Source organism: Vicia villosa, linkage group LG4 (genome assembly GCF_029867415.1).
Source record: "Vicia villosa cultivar HV-30 ecotype Madison, WI linkage group LG4, Vvil1.0, whole genome shotgun sequence".
NCBI lineage: Eukaryota > Viridiplantae > Streptophyta > Magnoliopsida > Fabales > Fabaceae > Vicia > Vicia villosa.
Window position 1 is genome coordinate 11,509,173 of NC_081183.1, and position 22,063 is coordinate 11,531,235.

The 22,063-nt window shown below is 31.0% G+C and overlaps 1 protein-coding gene across 1 annotated transcript; it reads left to right on the forward strand.

The window, feature by feature from the left end:
• Positions 1–9,715: 9,715 nt before the first annotated feature.
• On the forward strand, positions 9,716–10,519 carry LOC131598820 (uncharacterized). The gene is made up of 3 exons (XM_058871382.1): positions 9,716–9,871; positions 9,988–10,043; positions 10,162–10,519. Exons 1-3 carry the CDS (start codon positions 9,796–9,798, stop codon positions 10,309–10,311), a joined length of 282 nt encoding a protein of 93 aa, XP_058727365.1. The 5' UTR covers positions 9,716–9,795; the 3' UTR covers positions 10,312–10,519.
• Positions 10,520–22,063: the final 11,544 nt, after the last annotated feature.

The following is a 22,063-nucleotide window of genomic DNA, read 5'->3' on the forward strand; positions in this document are numbered from 1 at the left end:
AATCATGAAGTATGACCTCAATGCACATGCTCTATGATAGGGAACCCGTGCAACATCACTCGTGACATCCACAACTGCAGCCATGTGATCTTCATGCAACTTCACCAAGAATAAAAATATATCATGACATCCTTTGGTTTCATTTATCTCCTGTTGGGCTTTAACTGGTTCAACTCCTTAATATGTCACCATCATGTCCAGTGCAGTAGGTCTACTGATTTTGGAGTAATATAAGAATCTTCACGTGATTGGAAGATGTAGGAGGCATAATACATCATCAAGTGTGATGATTACCTCATTGATTAGAGGATGAAATGACAAATTCTCTGCGTGTCATCGCTCCACAAATGTAGACAATAATATAACCATATTCAGTCTTGCATAAATCCTTCTGCCCAAATAGCTACAAGACATCTTGAAGCCATAGTTCATCGGGTTGCGATACCTTTGCAACCTTCCTACAGTGGTTAATACATTTCAATTTACCACAATACTGCAAAAAATAAATATATCATAATCAAACAATTCAATTAATATAACACAAGTGTTTAAAATAGTAATTAAAGACTTATGCTACTTCTCCATCCAACATGTGCCTATCAGGATGATGTACATAAAGAGGTAGTAGTGAAAGGTTTGAGAGGCCTCCTGGAAAACTATCGCGCTCGACAACATCAGACACAATAAGGGCTTATAGGGAAGCATGGGGTTCATGATGAGCCAATGACACATGAATTCGAGAAGATGATGTTAGAGACAGATGAACCTGGGAAGATGAAGCTTTAACATCAAATGAAGTTTCTCTAACTGCGGACAGTGAGGGTCTAACGTTCTCCTTGCAAACAGAAGCATGTTGAGCCACCCTACCATGTCTCACTCTTTCTTGGTTTTTATCCATTTTCCCTATAATCAAACAAGAAAAAAAATATTAATCAAATAAAGTATTGGAAAACCAAACAAAAAAAAACACGTAAATCCGGGTTTTGTTATATTAACTAAGGGTCCAAATTTTAAAGTCTAGACTAGACGAAACCATAACAAAAGAAGCATAAACAACATTGACTATTGTAGCTCGAAAGCAAGTGTTAATTATCATCTCCACAAGGACTTTTTGTGTTTCAAAGATTGTTCAATAGTTTCTATTACTTTAAGATTGATTTATCAGGTTGTTGATTGTTTTATGAATACTTGAAATGTACGGTGGTAGGAAATAAAATTGAATTTTTCAGTGTTCAATAGTGAGAAAATTTTGTTGGGTTTAGATTTCGTTGACCTATTCTCATGTAGCATCCTTGACCAATAATATGCGATTCTAATCAGTTATTAATATTATCGTCCAAATCTTTCATCGCAACTCATGTTTGACTCAACAACGTGAGATCAATTGTATTACATAATATACACTTTATCAGCCTATTAAGCAATATACCAACATTAAAATTTAATAGTTAAAATTAATATTAAACTTAAATCTATTTTTAGACTTTAGCGTCCAATAGATGAAAGATTTGGATCTAGTAACGACTTCATATTCAACCATGTCGTTCTATTTAATTCTTCTTAAGTTTTATTGATGAATTCTTCATTCTTAATGCTTGGTTAGTGTACATGGATTCCATTTTATATTATAAGGCTCCAAGACACTTCTTATATTTAGGGCCAATTATGAACCATTGTAAGATTACACGATCATCTTGATCCTCGAGCACGATGCCACTTTCTTGAGTTAACAGTAGTCCATATCTCTCTTGTTAATTTTGTCTTGTTTACACACTTCTTGTGTTATTTAGGTTAAAGGTTCTATCACAACACTTTATGAGACTCACTCAATTTCATCTAAAGGAAAAGTTGTATCTTGTACGTATCATATTTCTCCAAATTCTATATCCTAACTAGTATCTCTTTTAGAGATATATTCCCTTTCAAGGAACACTCTCATGTGAGCGAGAAACACTTTATCCTAAATGGTGTAATAGAAATAATACCTTTGGTTTCCTTAAGATAACCCATATTTAGGTCCAAGATTAAATGACAACAACCATTTCACAATCCCATATTTTCATGTGTTGGGAAAATAACAAACATAGAGAAAAAAGAGGAACAAAATAACAACATAATAGATTAACGTGGAAACTCCAAAACTGGAGAAAAAACCACGACCGTTGTCAATAGACAACCAGAGAATAACACTATATGAAAATTGTTACAGCGCATAATATACTCTAAAATACCCCAGGCCCCCAGTACACCCACACCCTCCAAAATAAATATTTAACTACATCTCACAACATTCTATCACAAGAGCATAAGAGAATAAAAAAAGTCAAATACAAGTTTAAAGTGCTTTTGACGGGTGCATCTTGTAAGGAAGAACTTGAATCCTTTATATAGTCTTGGACTCCCTCTTCCTTTAAAAAAATAAGCGATGTGGGACTTCCTCAACATATATATTTTCAACCAAACCCTAACAATCTCCACCTTGATTGAAAATAATACATTAGCTTTCATTGTCTTCGCCGACAATCATACTCAACCGTAAAGAGTATCAACATATATATTTTCAACCAATATCAACAATCTTCACCTTGATTGAAAATAAAACATCAACTTTCATTATCTTCAGCGACAATCATACTCCACCATAAAGAATATAGTCACTTGAAGTTGCACCACTCCAAGAATTTTCACATTGTCTTCACCGATAATCATAGTTTTAAAAACTATCATACTCTCTCATGAAAAATATATTTATTTCACTTGAAGATAAACCACTTCAAGAATTTCACATTGTCATCACTGACAATAATATATTTTATCATGAAGAATAAATTTCACTTGAAGCTAAACCACTCCAAGAATTTTCACATGCCGAAAACCAGGTTGAAAACTTATGGTGTAACTTCCTTGTTGGTAGGAATCTTTTTAACCACTGACATAATCTTGCACTTTGTGTAATCTTGATTGTAGCAATATATCTTTGACTTGAACTTTCCACAAGTCAAAATTATTTTTTCCATCAATTTTCTCTAACCCAAACTACACAGTGGAACTTGTGACTACAACTCAACAAATCTTTCACAACACTATCATTCTTTTCTGATGTGGAAGATCAGACAAATTGCAACCACAAAGCATGCTAAGAACTCATATCCCTGGATCAAACCAAAAGCTCTGATACCAGAAAAATAACAAACATAGAGAAAAAAGAGGAACAAAATAACAACACAAGAGATTAACGTGGAAACTCTAAAATCGGAGAAAAAACCATGGTTGTTGTCAATAGACAACCAGAGAATAACACTATGTGAAAATTGTTACAACACATAATATACCCTCAAATACTCCAGACCCCAATACACCCACACCCTGCAAAACAAATATTTAACTACATCTCATAACACTCTAACACAAGAGCATAAAAGAATAAAAAAAGTCAAATACAAGCTTAAAGTGCTTTTGACAGGTGCATATTGTAACGAAGAACTTGAATCCTTTATATAGCTTTGGACTCCTCATTCCTTTATAAAAACTAGTATCAAACCCGTGCGTTCGCACGGGTTCTGGTACGGGACGCGCATTTGTTTTAGATTATTTTTTAATAGAAAAATATTGGGTATCCGTGAAAAAATAATAATTGAATGTATAGAAAAATGTCTGGTACCCGTGAAAAAATAATAATTGAATGTATAGAAAAATGTCTGGTACCCGTGAAAAAATAATGATTGAATGTATAGAAAAATGTCTGGTACCTGTGAAAAAATAATAATTCAATGTATAGAAAAATGTCTGGTACCCGTGAAAAAATAATAATTGAATGTGTAGAAAAATGTCTGGTACCCGTGAAAAATAATAATTGAATGTATAGAAATATGGCTGGTACCCGTGAAAAAATAATAAGTGAATGTATAGAAAAATGTCTGGTACCCGTGAAAAAATAATAATTGAATATATAAAAAAAAGTTTGGTACGCATAAAAACATTTAGGTCAATAAGAATTTTTAATACAAAATACAATTTTGTTATAAAATATGTGGATAATAGAAGTTTAAAAAATATAATAAAAAAGTTGAAGCTAAAAAATTTATAAATGAAAAGAGTATGAGAAAAATTAAAGAGAAACCTTATGAATATAAAAAAGAAAATAATATTTGAAAATAAAAATAAAAGAGAGAAAAATATATTAATTTATTTTGTTATATTAAAAATATTTCTTAAAATATTTTATGCATTGTGTTACTGATCTAATAATAGTAAAAAAAATGATATATATGAAAGGGTTCAATAGTGCATTAATTATATGAGCAGAATGATGAAAGCAAATATTATAAAATTATTATTATATTAAAGTAGATTTTAGTTATAAGTATGTATAGCATGTGAACCACAAAGCAAAGAAGATTTAGTTACAAAATGAAAGCAGAAGGCATCCACGTGGAAGAGTAATGAAGGACATTTTGGTACTTTCTAAGACATTTACTTTTTTTATATTGTAGATAAGCGATGTGAGACTTTTTAAATATATATATTTTCAACCAAACCCCAACATCATGAACAATACTTGAACCATTATACCCGTCAATTTTTCAAAGACTTTTTTCATTCGCCTTCAATGAAATACAATTAAGTGTAAACACAATTATGATTAAAGTGTGTCATAATAATGAGTGATACAAGTTTTATATACTCAACCCCAGTCGAACCAAATCCAACAAGGTTCGATTTCTCATTTGATACACATCTTTTCATTGAAGAGTTTCAAGAAGGGTGAGTTAGGATATAATGTCGTACTTTATCAAATAGTTAACACACTTTTTACTTAAGTATTCTCCACCAAGTTTAAATCATATGAATTTAGTACTTTTGATTGAGATTTAAGGATTTAATTGGGGCAGATCGAGGTTGAGTCAATATTAAGAAAACATAATTTTTTAAATTATTTTAATATAACATATATCATATAATACTAACATAAATTTTAAAATATTTACATATTTTTAATAAATATAAAATCTTTCTTATCTTTTAGGTTAATAAATTTACCAAATTAATCGTACAGTATTTATAAAAAATAATTTTGTATTTGTCAAAAAAAAAAACTATTAATCTTATATTTGATTGTTTTTAAAAAATTAATAGTGTTTATCCTTGTCCATGAGAATTCCATTTTCTTTATTTGATTTATTATGAAAAAATACTATTGATTTTTTTTAAGTTGGACTATTGGTTAGAAGTCCATGAAGCCCAATACCGTCAAAAAAAAAAAAAAGAAATTGACAATTTCTCTTTACACCAAACAAAATTTTTTCCCAACAAAATATTTTAAAATGTATTTTGTTTTTGGAGATATATGTCTCGATGCATCAAATTCAATTTTTTACAAAAATTTAATTCGGAGATATATTTTTGAATTTTTTTGAGATTAATTCGGAAATGTATCTCCAAAAATACTATTTCTTTCAATTACAATCAATTTTTATAATAATAATGATAAATAATTTTATATTTTTTTCTTGACTAATATAAAAGAGAAAAGGGGTGATGCACTGACAGTGTAAAATATTTTTACACTGTCAACCAATCACCATCCATGTATCTAATTAAACCACTTTTTTATTTAAAAAAAAATTAATGACATGGAACATTTATGATTTTCTATTGGATATTTTACACTGTCAGTGCACTACCTTTTAACTCAATATAAAATTGTATTTATATGTGAATTATATATTAGGAATAACAGAAAATTTCTTAACACATATAGAAATTATATATTTTCTTGGCTAATATAGAAATTTCTATATGTGTAATTTTCTTGATGGTAATTAAAAATTGAAACATATATTAGTCAAGATATTACCATCAATTACCATTTGTAATTTCTATAATACTAATATATTTTCAATTATAATTGGGACATTTGTAATTTTTATATTACTACTATAGATATTTCTATAAATAATTTTTTTTTTAGTATTGATAAAAATTTCTATATTAGTCAAGAATTTTTTTATATATTTTTGGAGATATTGATGGTAATTTCTCTATTAGTAATTAGAGATATTTTGGGACACATAGTGATGGTATCATATTAACACATATAAGTATCGAAAATAATGATGGTAATTGGAACGGTTAAGAAATGTGGTTGGGCCTAACTCAACCCTACAAAACCGGCTTGTAGGGTGAGGATTGCCTCCACTTATAAGGACATGTTTAGGCCATATATTATCCGATGTGGGACTCTTAACACACCCCCTCACGCCCAGGACTAGACAACTGGAGCGTGGAAATGAACGGTGGGTGGCCCGATAGCGGAAACCATAGAAGGTGGCCCACCGGATCTTAAACGAGGCTCTGATACCATGTTGAAATACGAGAGACTAAGAGACATTTGAATAAACCGTGTGTTTTGTAAAGCACTACGGAGACTTTATTATATATAGAGAGATTACAACTAATTATATGATATAGTCGATGTGGGCCTATTCTATATACAAATATTATTAACACTATATATTTACAAATATCAACAGGAACAAATGGTATTTTCTGCGATACATCTCTGAATTAACCTAAAAAAAAATTCAAAAATGTACCTTGGAACTAAATTTTTACAAAAAATGAAATTTGGCGCGTCTCAAGATATACCTCCAAACAAACTCAAGGTTATTTTAGGATTTTCAAAAGTGCGACCCACACTATAAGGGTGGGATGAGAAATTTCCAAACAAATTTGATGCCCATTTAAAGTTACATTACAAAAATAAATAAATACTACATTTCTTAGTGAAAGATGTCGTCCCTAAAAATTGAAGTCTAAAATAGTATTTTTCCTTCATCTATTAACTAACAATCGTTCTTCTTTGATGTGTACACGGTCACCTACTAAGCATCTATTTATCCTTTTACTTTATACATATAAATGCAATGCAAATAAATTTTACTTTGCAGACTGAGAAGAACATAACCACTTCTGTTGTGATTAGCTACTTTAATCTCTTGATTAAATTAGTTAATTACTTGGAGTTGATTGCCATTAGGTGTTAGTTTGTTATTGGTTGTTAGAGTAGAAATAAATAGCTTATGATTGGTTGGTTAGAGATAAGAGTTTCACTCTCTTCCCTCCTTTATATGACTTAAGAGTGTAATGTATAAAACCTGGAACTCTTCTTTGAGTTCATAATGAAGCATTACAAGTTTTTGCATTTTACTTCATTCTTTCTCCTTCTTTCATGTAAAATATGCTTTACCATAATATGGTATTAATCGCAATTTTGATCCTTCTTCCGTTGTTGTACGTTTGAATTCATTATAATAGTATTAGTTCAAAGCCTAAATAGTCCCAGTTTATAACTTATCACCTACTTCTATGTAATTTCTATCTAGGAATCTTCTAGATATGAGAACCCCCTCTCAGTTCCCACAATCACCTCAGTGATTAAAACTTTCTAAGTCCCAACAACTGTATCAAAGAACCAAACAAAAGATTACACTTCCAATAAACAATACTTAATCTTGCTTAAAAGCTCCAACCAAGAACAATACTCTTTTACTTAAAAGTATCAAGAGTTAGAACAATCAGTCTACCTCAATGTATTAGAAGATACATGAGTGATATGCAAACAAAAACACGAAAAACTTAAAAGAGTTCTAAAACCTAAACCTTTATTTTGCATCCACTCTTTCTTGTTGTGAATGCTTGCTATACTAGGTTTCAATCTTCTCGTCTTCAATCGGCTGCAAGATCTTCACACAAAATAGGAACAAATCAAATCAAATACAAGTTTCCTAAAAAATCTCTAAGATCTTTTTTATGAAACTAAATTAAATATGCATTGTTCCTAAAATATCATTGACTGCTTGCGCATGCATGTATAAGTACCAGAATCTCATATTTTTCAATCAAATCTTCAAGGATAAAAAATTAGTCTGTACTATCATGATGTTTTGGTATAGCATGTCACAACATCTGACAGAATACTTGTCAAAATTCATGACAACAGAACTTGTCATGACAGTTGGCCAAGATGTTACAACATCTTGCTTAACATCATATAAGAAATATATTTTGGCAAAATTTATGCCAACAATAAAATCATAGATCTAACACACACACATTAAAATCATAATATTTTCAGAAAGATGTATCTCAAAAATGATTTTAAAGAAAACATGTTTGAAATAGTTTCAAATTTAATTTTTAAAATAATATCCAAAAAACATATATAAGAAAAATGATAAAATATCTAAATCAAAATTGTATGAATAACTATTTAAACAAATTTCTAATTTAATTTTTTTTTTATAAAATTATTTATAATTTTATTTTCAACAAAAATATACCACTATAAAATTATTTAAGAAAAAAAGTAAAACAAACCGGCCCAATATTTCAGGCCTCATTTAAAATAGAGTCCTTCAATATATTTATAGGCCAAACTATATTTATAGAAACAAGTCTAGTCGGAGACATCATATGATAGTATTAAAATCTGCAATTAACATGTAGGAATAGTACCAAGTCAAATCACTACTCTATGATTACTATGATAATTACTACTTATTATATCAAACTACATTTATAGAAACCAAATCAAGTCAGAGACATCGTATGATAGTATTAAAATTTACAGTTAACATGTAAGAATAGTACTAATTTAAATCACTACTATTACCACCATGATAATCACTTATAATACTAAACTACATTTATAAAAATCAAGTCAAGTTAGAGACATCATATGATAATATTGAAATCTATAATTGACATGTATGAATAGTACCAATTCGAATCACTACTCTATGATTATCACCATGATACTCACTTATGATACCAAACTACATTTATAGAAATAAAGTCAAGCTATGATAGTATTGAAATCTACAATTGACATGTAGGAATAGTACCAAGTCGAATCACTACTCTATGATTACCATGATAATCACTTATGATACCGAACTAAAGTCATAGAAACTAAGTCAAGTCGGAGACATCGTATGAAAGTATTAAAATTTACAATTAACATCTAGAAATAATACCAAGTCGATCATTACTCTATGATTCATTACTCAATGATTATTATGATAATTACTTATGACACTTCAACATCATTTATGCATCATTCTCCAATTGAGTCTTTTTTTTTTTGTGTAAAAAAAACCCAATGAAGTAATTGGGCTGGTTACAAGCCTGCTAGGCTGGGTTATAGAGAGCCCATCAAAATGTGGCCTCATAATTCACACCCCTCTCGTCTGAGGGTTGGTTTTGTTGGTAAATAAATTTTATTGTAAATCTAGCTAAATATTTTTCTTATATTTTTATAAAATAAAAAATATTTATTTAAAAATTAAAAATAAATTTTAATAAATTAAAAATATATTTATTTTAAATTATTATTTTAGACTTTTAAAGAGTGTTTTCAATTTTCATAACATTCACAAGACTTTCATTTGTATTAAATATGCAATGTTAAATAATATGCAATGTTAAATTGAAATGAAATTATAATTAATCATGTGGAGAAGCTAGGCACATCTAGATAAAGCTCAAAAGTTGACCAAACATGTGGAATCATTTATACAAATTAATAAGAACCATAAATTATTGCACAAAGAAATTACAATAATATTAAGTCGACATAAAGAACAAATATTACTATATATTATATATTTTTATAAAAAAACAAATATTGCTGTCTTATGAGACTTCTATATAAACATTGCATTCACATAGTTTCTCCTATCACCACTATCTTCCTATTCTCTTATCTTATCCTTCTTTGTTTTCTTCTTCAACATGTTCAACAAATTTCCCCTGCAGTGTCTCTTATTCTTCTTGATTTTCTCATGTCTTCTTCTTACATCTTCTTCAAGTATGTACAAAAAAAAAAATTATTATTTTATCAAAAAAATATGGAATCACCCCATCTCCATATTATTTTTTATTACTTAAACTAATTTTTTATCAATTTTTCTTCTTTTTTTGCAGGAAGAATTTTGTCAAAGGATGAGAGATCCTCTTCAACACAAACTAAACTAGATAAGGTAAAATTCTTGTTTTTTAATATTGCTACTTTCATGGTTTCTCTATAGTTTGCTTTTAATTTATTCAACCTACATAATTAAGAGTTTTATTCATTATATTTATTTCTTTCAATAATAGGAAAGTGCTATTGGATTAAGTAAAGTGGAAGATTTGTTTGAAGCTAGAGAAGAGTTGATGGTAAAGGAAAGAATGAATTTGGAAATGGATGATTATCCAGGGACAGGAGCAAACAATCACCATGACCCAAATACACCAGGAAGAGTTTGATTGGTGCATAAATTTATTAAATTGTATTGGAATATTATTCCATATGCATGTCATGTGGGACATACTTATACATTATTGGTTTTATAATATGTTTTCATCCACATTTTTAAATGGATGATATTTGTTTGTCTGTAAATTATAGAAGATTATTGTAATTAAAGATAAGGGGTTATTTCTATGGTGATTTAATAGATATTTGTTTTTTAAATTAGTTTTGTAACTTGCATATATAATTAAGAGTTCGGGATGAAAATATAGTCCGAACTTATAGTTTGACTTATAGGAAATTTCTTTACCCACCTCCCTACTTTCTTAGTCACCTCCGGTGAAAAACCCAAAATACTCTTAACTTCGGAAATGCATTTCCGAAATTTTTTTTTCTTCAAAATTTGTCTTATTTCGGAAATGCACTTCCGAAAACACGAAAAAAAATGTGTTTTTGGAGATGCATTTCTGAAAACACCCCCTTTTTTGGGTTTTCGGAGATGCATTTCCGAAAACACCCCTTTTTGGGAGAGGAGTGTCTTCGGAGATGCATATCCGAAATATTCCAAGACCAAATTGGTCTTGGAATGTTTCGGATATACACTTCCGAAAGAATTCAATAATTATTAAAAAATTAAAATCAAGGTGAATCAATACAATTAATAGGTATAAAATCAAGATGAATCAATAAAATGAATGTGAATCAATAAAATCAAGGTGAATCAAAATTTCCTAAACAATTTTAAAGTTAAAAATTATTTTACTAACTTATATAAATCAAAAACATTTTAATTTCATAAGTAAATTTTGAGAATTTTTTTTTAAAATAACCATGTATTAAAAAAAAATTACGCAAATAACCACGTTTCGAAAAAAATTACGCAAATAACCAGGTTTTTGAAATCCTTAACACCAAGGCGCCATCTCATATGGTTTATTCCCTTTTTTTAGTCCTAGGCGCCATCTGACATGACACACTCAGTCCCAATAAGCCATGTCAAATGGCGCCTCCCTTCAACTTTTAGGAGGAGGAGCCATCTCATATGGCGGCTCCTTGTATATTTTTGTTCAATTTTCCATTTGAAAATGCACCAAGGCGCCATCTGAGATGGCTTATTGCAGAAAAGTTGTACATAGGAGCCATCCCAAATGGCGCCTCCCTTCATCTGATACAATGGTGGCGCCATCTCACATGGCGCCTTGGTGTCAATGTTTTCTGAAACTTGGTTATTTGCGTAATTTTTTCCGAAATATGGTTATTTGCGTAATTTTTTTCTAATACATGACTATTTAAAAAAAAATCAAATTTTGAATTATATATAATTAAATATAAAATTTATTCATTAAATAAAATTAAGACAATTTTTTTTAATTTTTTTAAACTAAATAAAAAATTATAACTCATTTTTAATTATGAATCAGAATATAAATATATAAATATATAATAATAATTATTAATTTTGTAAGTGAAATATATAAATATATAATAATTATTATATAAATATATAAATATATAATAATTATTATAAATTAAAACACTCATTTTTGTAATTTTCATAATTATTATATAAATATATAAATATATTCATAATTAATATATAATAATTATTATATAAATATATAAATATATAAATAAATAATAATTTTTATAAATATATAATAATAATTATTATTATATAAATATATAAATATATAAATTAAAACACTCATTTTTTAAATTTTTTTTGTAAATATATAAATATATAATAATTATTATAAATATATAAATAAAAAATTATAACTCATTTTGTAGATGAAATTATTTTAATTTTTTTAATTAAAATTATTTTAAATTTTAAAATATGAATCAGATTAGAAATATATAATAATTATTATTCATAACTCATAAATTATATCAAAATATATAATTAATATTATTCATTACTCATAAATTATATCAAATTTATGATATGTGAATTAATTAATATCCCAAAATTTTTAATTTTTGGGATTTTTAATTTTTTTTTTGTTTTTTCGGAGATGCATCTCCGAATTAATCAAAATCTCAATTTTTGGGATTTTTTCGGAAGTGCACTTCCGAAATCTGGAAAAATTTAGAAAAAAAAAATTTCGGAAATGCATTTTTGAAGTAGGGTAAAGTGGGGTTTTCGCTGGGGTGACCCCCATAGGGAGGTGGGTAAAGAAAAAACCTATTTAAATTTTGTCTGTTTAATAAAAGATTAAATTGAAGCTATTAAAAGAATTTATCAATGTTGATATGCCGACTTATATATATATATATATATATATATATATATATATATATATATATATATATATATATATATATATATTAGAAAATAAGTTAAATAGTATATAAAACATAATGTTGTTTATTTAAAAATAAGTAGAATTGAATATTTGAAATCATTAATGTGAAATAAATTTTAGGGCTGATTCTCTTTTTAAAAAGAGTGAAGGTCCATTTTAGTCCGTCACAAAAATAGCAGAAGTCAGATTAGTGAGGAAAAAAATCCCTATTAAATCTCTTATAAAATTTAACCAAATCATGTTAGCTCCTCTACCAATATTTTTTTTAAACCGATTTTTTATTACTTTTGAACCGTGACTGAACTGCCGGTGAAGACCTATTTTAGTCCCTCACAAAAAAGAGAGAGTCCAAATTAGTCATTGAGAAAAAAAATCTATATTTAATCCCTTACAAAATTTAATCAAGCCATGTTAATCCCTCTTTTAATTTTTTTAAATCGATTTTTTCTTATTTTTAAACTGTGACTAGACTCCTATTTTATGACTGTTGATTTGAAATTATTTATGAAGGGATTGTAGATAAATCATTGTGATACCACAAAGTTTTTTCTTTGTTGAATTTATTATCAGACTTATGGGAGGGTGACTATGATTTTTCTTGTTATGTATTCTTGTGTATTAGGTGTTGTTATTGTTTCGGTTGTTAATGATCTTTTAGGAAGGTTTAGTTCTACTACTTGAGTGATTTAGGATAATTGCTTACTTTTGTAAATAATACTTGTGGCCAAAATATTACACATGGTATGTTGGAAGAAAATTGGTTTATACAATTTCCCTTAGGTTGTGATGATAACAAAGTATTTAATGAACAATTAGGTATACTAACATATGTTCAAGTGTGCAAGATCATTAATTAGTCAAAGAATTTACCGGGCTCTGACTCTGATAGGAACATATGAAGAGAAGCTTGAGTCTCAGATTATGAAATATCAGAATCTGACGACTCAAATTCTGAATGACAAGATTATGATGTTTCACAACTAGGTAACCCAGCTTCTGGTGGAAACTCAGACTCTGAAGACCATGTGCAAAGGAACTCAACCTTTGAATGATACTCAATTTTTGAAAGCACGTCTATCTTGTCAAGTCCAGACACAGTTTAAAAATAGAAAAAAACCGTTTGAAAAAATATTAAAAGAGGGACTAACATGACTCAGTTAAATTTTGTAAGGGATTAAATAAGTATTTTTTTCTCAGGGGCTAATTTGGACTCTTTTTTTTGTGAGGGACTAAAATGGGTCTTCACTGACAGTCCAGTCACGGTTCAAAAGTAAGAAAAAACTTGTTTGAAAAAAATATTAGTAGAGGGACTAACATGTCTCGGTTAAATTTTGTAAAGGATTTGACAAAGATTTTTTTCCTCAAGAACTAATCTGACCTCTGTGATTTTTGTGGGGGACTAAAATGGATCTTCACTCTTTTAAAAATGTTATTTCAAACAATTTTCTTTATAATAGATCGTATGTCAGACACATGCCTTTTAAGGTCTATCTTGATTTGACCTATTCTTATCCCTATATTTTTGTTAAGACTATACTTTAAAATACTAACAAATTACACTCTTGTTTAGAGGCTAAAAATAATAATCTTATATATATCTTTGACCCATCAACTTTCCAATTATTAAAGGTCAAATTTTTTTCTTTGTATTTTCAAAGTATTTTTTATGAGAAAACAATTTTAGAATAGTGAAAGTTTTTTTAACTATTTTTTTAAATTAAAAAATAAAATTTGACATCCAATATTAATAACATAAATAAACATTATTGAATATTAACACATAACAAACATCACATAATTTTTCAAAAAGATATATCTCAAAAATAGTTTTTACTATTCAAAATAGCCTCACACTTAAATGATTTTTTGAAATTTTAATATAAATTTATTTATAATAAAAGTGTGAAATATCTAAAATAATATTTTACGAAAACTATTTAAACCAATTTTTCATCTGTAATTTTTTTAAAAACAAATATTTATAACACTATAATAGACACTTAAAAAAAATTAAAACAAACAACCCTGAATGACATAAATTTCATTTGGATAATAAATGGGGAGATTATGTGGCAAGCACGTGAGTAAGCTTACCCCACCCCTTCAGTATTGTGTCTCGTAGGAGAACGAGTCAAGTCACATGTTAAGATAGATCAATGAGATTTTCTTAGTCAATAACTGAAGTCAAGTCACGTCATGTGTTGATGCAGGGAGAATTTAAGATGTCTCTTATGGGAGAGCTGACTTATTTCTTGGAATTGTGAATCAAGCAAGCCGAAGAAGATAATTTCATAAGTCAAATGGATTATAGTTTAGAACTTCTCAAGAAGTTTGATATGAAAGACTCGAGAAGTATTTCCACCCCTATGCCTTCAATAAAGTTAATTGACAAAGACGAGAATGAAGTGGAATTTGACATAATTAGGTATATAGGTATAATCAGATCCTAACTCTATTTAACAATAAGTAGGCTAGATATCATGTTTAGTGTGTGGATGTGTGTCATATATTAGGTGTCACCTAAGGAATCACACTTTAAGATCGTAAAACATATTTTGAGATATCTTAACGGAACCTTCCAACACGAACTTTGGTATCCTAAAGGTAGCGCGTGTAGCTTAGTAGTTTTTCTGATTCAGATTTCACGAGATACATGTCAAATAGGAAAATCACTAGTGGTACCTTTCACTTATTCTGGAGCTGTTTGGTTTCTTGGTACAATATTAAGCAACACAACATTTCTTTTTCTACCTCTGAGGCTGAATACGTAGACACTGAGCGTTGTTGTGCACAAGTCTTATGGCTTAAGAAACAACTACTTAAGCACCCATTAAGACATAGGCCTCACACCTTGCACTAGGAACCAGACATAAGAATTCTATCTAGCCTACTAGCAACTCTACCATTTGGATGGAACCAAGAAAAGTTTCTACCTAATAGGGGAAGATCAAGATGATCCATGTGAGAGATGAAATTAGAAAACTCAATATAATCATCTCACCTGTGAGGCTATATGTGGCCACCAATGCCAATTCTCCCAGAGGTAGAATAGACAAAATTAAAATCACCGAGAACATATAACAAATCGCCCCCAGATGCCTTTTTAACAAAAGAATATCTCCCCACATCTATCCTTTCTCACGAAGAGATCACTCCCAAGTACAAATTTACCATAGAGCAATGAGTCATAGAATCCCCCCACTCAAGACAAACACCTAGAAAACCTAACCCAAAAAATAAGAACTTACCGAACCATTTTGAGATACACAAAATAGAAAGAATACCACCATTGTTACCAATGGAAGGAGAAATGGTCTATTCATAAAAAGTATACCTCATAAAAAAACACTAACGAGATTGACACCTCACTAAACTTAGTCTCTTGGATGGCAACAAAATTTAGGGAATTAGAAGATATAAACTCCTTAACCCTAGAATTTTTAATCTTGCTTCCAAGAATACATACATTTATAAGATCCTATCAACATCAAGAAAGGATAATAGTTATTCACACGACCTTTTGCTTGCGATTTCTTTTCTCTAGCATGACTATGCTAATTACTTCTTCCTCCTCGCTCAACTTTAAAAAACCAAGTAATTTATCTAAATTAAAAAGTTTCAAAGTCACTTACTTATCAATGATCTTAGGGCACATAGAAAACCCATTAAGAATAAAAAAAGGATGCTCTAAATGAGTAGCATCAAAAAGAGGAGTATCTATAAAACTAGAAGACAAGATAAGTCTCAGGGTATCCTGCAAACATAATCCAATAGAAATGCAAGGCATAAGAAAAACATATAAAGCAAAAGGCCTAAAAATAATTTAGATTGGTTGAGGGGTGGCGTGCAAAGGAGGTAACTGCTTTGAAATAGATTCAACTTATAAGTATAGCATATGAGAAGCTAAAGCTAATAGTAAGGAACCTAAGAGATTGATGACTCTCTCGCTAGAGAAGAAGGAACCGTCTGAGTGTCATCTCCAAAATCCGAGATAGGATAAAGGGTGTCATGAAATGAAGATAATCACTCCAGAATAATCTCCACACATATGTCTGGAACCTGAGAAGGTAAAGAACCCATATCCAATGGTTATGGGTTGAGTGTTGAAGAAATATGTAAATGATCAATTTCTAGAGACTCTTCCCGAAATATCCGTGATGGAGCAAAATTATGGTGAAGCGAGGGTGTGTCATCCAAACACAAGGCAAGGTATAAATATGAGGACGACATTTAGAAATGAGTATAGTTAAAACCCACCAAACAATCTTAAGACTTGGGAGTGATTTCAAAAATACTCTTAGGGTTGCACTTTCCAATTTGGTTGGATACCCATTATTTTAGAGGAATGTGTAGTTATTGGGCCCTAAAAATACCCACATGATAAGCCACATGAGCTGGCAATAGTGTCTTAAAAAGAAGAATTTGACTTACTTGATAATACACTCCATTTGTTTGATCGTGACAAGTGGAGGAAAAAGAGTTATCAGGACGGTTTAAAATAGTTGTCAGGCCCACTTCCAAAGACAACAAATGAGAATTGGCCACAAGTTTCATATTGGAGCAAGGAATTATTTTCCAATTTTTCCAACAACCTAGGAGAATGGCCAATCCTTGACTTTATATTCTGACACTCCGAATCATGGTCAAAAGAGATCTGATGCCCATGATCCTCATGAATCACGTCACTAGGATCAAAACTCTATTTCCCAACAACTGGGTAGGAAAAGGTAGGATGACAAGGAACAACTAGAGAGTAACACACAACCGTATTTGTTTCCAATAAGTTTTATTTTATTAAAACTTCTTTTCTCTCATGAGTAACCTAATAATTACATGCAGCCAGATTGGATTCCAACAAACTTTCTCTCACAAAAACTTCTTCTCTCTCTCATGACTTTCATCATCTTCTTCTTTGAACACGTTCTTAGAAGAACCTCCATTGAATCTAGAAAAAACTTCATAATCAAATCCAACCACACTTTAGACTTTGTTTCCCTTATCAAGCCTACTTTTAAGAAATGGAATATGATCTAAATAGAAGCAACCATGTGGATCCTCCAACACTAATACCAAACACAACTTCAAATAATATATTTTATGAAAAATCTTTCACCTCAACAATGAATAACCGGGGTGTAAACCATAAGCGCTCCACCTTTAATTTTTTTTCAAAATATACTACATATTCCCTCGGTTGAGCTGATAACTGAGCGGGAAAGTATTCTAGGGACACTGTTGGTGCGGTAAAGCGGCAAGCAACAAAAGTTTTGGAAATATTTATCCGGGAATTTATCGTGTCCACAGAGATTGATGAGAAGAACTGCCGTTCGACTATCTCGCGTTCTAAGTTTCATGATTTGGGTGCGGAAAGGTAAATGCGGGAAAAGCAAATAAAAGCAGATAAACAATCTCAATAGTCTAAGAGAAAGAGTTATGGAGTTGTATTTCGTTCTACCCGTCGAATACTTAAATCTGAAGATCTTATCGCTCAACACTCACAATACGCATCAAAATCACCGGGCATCATTCGAGATGCCACATCGGTGTCCGTGTCTGCAACACCGACGAAAGCTCAACCGTACTATTCACATCAGCGATTTCTCCACCGACACAAACAACACGGAGGCATTAGACTCGATACCCATTACGATTGTTAGTCCTAAATCCATGTCTGCGACCCAGAAACTAACAGTTATCATTCCTAATCAAGATCTATGGTGTCCATGTCTGCAACAACACAAATCCAGAGCATTTAAGCAAAAAGATCAAGAACAACAACAATGATGATTTGTAAAGCAAATATATAAACGATCCCAAGATCCACAAATATACATACAATAAGAGTAGAAATATACATACAACACCCACCATTGGAATGAAACAAAGGGAAGAGAGAAGATGAACCGGAAAGATCTCACCGATACAATAAAATCGAGACAGATCCATGATCAATCCACATGACGTCGCACCCAATGGTGTTTCCTAAACCTCTAAACCACCAAGAAAGGATCAGAGCTCAACTTGTCAAGAAGAGGTGATAAAAAACTCAGAAAAATCAGTTTAAAACTATTTATACAAACTAATTTACGCACAGCGCGCGAAGCGCCCTAGGAGTGCGCGACGCGCGCTCTCACTTATGTACCAAACCGCCCTAACGCGCGAAGCGCCCTAAAAACCACGCGACACGCCCAATCTTCTGCTAGCTTTTGTTCTTCAACCTCAAAGCGCGCGACGCGCCCTCCAGCGCACGTAGCGCCCTGCACCAGAACATCATAATTATTTCCTCTTTGCTCTCGCAGCCGTGTCTTCGACACTTTATTCCTCAAGGCTCCGAAAACGCAAGAATACCTACAAAAATACAACAAAACTATCAAACGGTATAAGAGTGTATGAAAATACAAGTATTCGTAAAGTAAACGTATTTATACACAAAACGGGGTATTATTCAAACGGTATTAACAAAAAGCGTCGATAAGTGCCACTATTTACATACACAAAATAACTACAATTTGGCACTTAACAACTCTCCCCAACTAGAATTTGTTTGTCCTCAAACAAGGCCAAACACTCAAATCGCAAAGGTAAAAATCCAAAGAATCTAGAATCAACAAGATTTGGAAAAACGAAACAATTGTACGGTTCAAACAAAAATGTACAAACAAAGTAAATATTTACCACAATCTTACAACAAAAACATGAAAACGAAACGAATCCTAAGTACAAAAATCATACAAAACATTCTAAACAACAACAAGCTTAATCACGAATCACGCTAGCAAAAATTCATCGGTAGATGAAAAACACCGAAAGGTGAGGACTTTGAACACTCATCCAACAATCTTGCAAACAAAAGACAAAATTATGCATTCATCCAAAAATAGTATCGAAAATGCAACGGCACGAATCACAAGGGCTTTTAAGGTTGTAATGTGGCTCGGTTAACAAACAAGTGATAAGTCCTAAAGCTAATCGAAACAAAAACTTGTCTAAACTTAAGGGAGTAATTACTTCCACAAAGTTTCAAACAATACAATTCCAATCCAACTTTCTTCTTCATCACAAGTTTCACACCAAACACAAAACTTATTAGCACACTCTTATTCATACTCTTTTTGTTATTTTCTTTTTCAAACTTTTTCTCTTTTTTTTTCTTGGTTTTTCTTATCTTTCTTTTTCACATTTTTTCTTTTCTTTTCACAACCTCATAATCAATCAACCAAAAAGTAAGTAAACATTCTCTCCCCAACTTGAATTCAAACATGGTATCAAAGTGTGAATACTCCCTACTTTCTAAGGCAAGGTAAAAATTCAAACCAAAAATCATGGTTGAGGTTTCAAGAAAACAAAGAATCAACATCCATACAAAAATGAGAACCAAACACTCATAGACTAGCATTTAACAAAAGCAACATGGACATTGACAAAAAGGCTCAAAAGGGGTTATTAATGGTCACACACTCACAAGGTAAAATGACATTTGGCTTATGGTAGTTGTGCTCAAAATCAAACAAGTGCCTTGATCACTTTCGTGCGTTCACAAAATCAATACAAATGAAAGATTAAACATATTAATATCCAGTTAAAACAAGAATTGTCGGTCTCTCGCATATATATACAATGGAAAGCCACCTCACATTTATGGTAAAAAGGGAAAACTAATTGTGATTCAAGTCATGAGCAAGTTATGCAAAAAGAATGAGTAATATGAAATTTGTACAAATGAAAAGTCTCATAAACATGTTATGCTATAGAAAGCGATAAACGAGTACCTTGCTACTGAAGGATAGAAAAACACTTAGAAAGGGGGGGTTTGAATAAGTGTAGCTTTAAAAACTTGACAGATAAAAATAAATTGCACAGTTATTTTTATCCTGGTTCGTTGTTAACTAAACTACTCCAGTCCACCCCCGCAGAGATGATTTACCTCAACTGAGGATTTAATCCACTAATCGCACGGATTACAATGGTTTTCCACTTAGTCCGCAACTAAGTCTTCTAGAGTATCCTGATCACAACCTGATCACTCCAGGAACAACTGCTTAGACACAAGCTAAGACTTTCTTAGAGTATCCTGACCACCACGTGATCACTCTAATTACAACTGCTTAGACACAAGCTAAGACTTCCTAGAGTATTCTGATCAACACGATCACTCTAGTTACTTACAACTTAATGTAATCTTTCTAAGAGTATTACAATGCTTCTTAAAAGCTATAATCACAAACTGTGATATTTCTCTTAACGTTTAAGCTTAATCTCACTAATATATTACAACAGCAATGTAGTGAGCTTTGATGAAGATGAAGATTCTGAGCTTTGATTTGAACAGAGTTTCAGCAAGTTGATATGAGTTGTTTTGCTTTTTAATCGTTAACCTTGCTTCTCATCAGAACTTCATATATATAGGCGTTTGAGAAGATGACCTTTGAGTGCATTTAATGCTTTGCGTGTTCCGTACAGCATCGCATTTAATGTTATACGCTTTTGTCAACTACCTCGAGCCTTGTTCACGCTGTGTCTACTGACGTAGCCTTTAGTAGCTTTTAACGTTCCTTTTGTCAGTCAGCGTAGCCTGCCACTTGTACTTTCTTCTGATCTGATGTTTGTGAATACAACGTTTGAATATCATCAGAGTCAAACAGCTTGGTGCAAAGCATCTTCTGATCTTCTGACCTTGAAGTGCTTCTGAGCGTGATACCATCAGAACTTCAGTGCTTCTGTTCTCTTGTTCTTCTGATGCTTCCATAGATCCATGTTCTGATTCATCTTCGACCATCTTCTGATGTCTTGCCAGACCATGTTCTGATGTTGCATGCTGAACCATTTGAGACAAAGCTTCTGAGCGCTGAATTATGCATACTCTTTATATATTTCCTGAAAAGGAAATTGCATTGGATTAGAGTACCATATTATCTTAAGCAAAATTCATATTATTGTTATCATCAAAACTAAGATAATTGATCAGAACAAATCTTGTTCTAACAATCTCCCCCTTTTTGATGATGACAAAAACATATATAAATGATATGAATTTGCGATCAGAAAGAACAGACGGCAAAAGACAAATTACACAGCTATAGCATAAGCATGTGAATATGTCTCCCCCTGAGATTAACAATCTCCCCCTGAGATAAATAATCTCCCCCTGAAATAAATACTCGAAGAACTTTAATAAAAGACTTCCCTGATTATTTCGGTAGAGACGATCACATAAGCTTCTGTCTTCAGAGAATTCATAGCTTCTGACTTCTGCTTCCATTGGACAGCTTCAGAACTTGAATTTCTTTAGATCCCTAGAACACTCACAGCTTCTGATTCCTGCTTCCATTCAGGACAGCTTCAGAACTTGAATTTCTTTGATCTTCAGAACATTCCCAGCTTCTAATTCCTGCTTCCATCTAGGACAGCTTCAGAACTTGAATTTCTTTGATCTTCAGAACATTCACAGCTTCTGATT

Bases quoted from the DNA above. Each gene is read 5' to 3' on its own strand.
- LOC131598820 (XM_058871382.1), top strand. From the start codon at position 9,796: ATGTTCAACAAATTTCCCCTGCAGTGTCTCTTATTCTTCTTGATTTTC. The intron at 9,872-9,987 runs GTATGTACAAAA...CTTTTTTTGCAG, and splicing joins TCTTCTTACATCTTCTTCAA to GAAGAATTTTGTCAAAGGAT. The intron at 10,044-10,161 runs GTAAAATTCTTG...TTTCAATAATAG, and splicing joins CACAAACTAAACTAGATAAG to GAAAGTGCTATTGGATTAAG.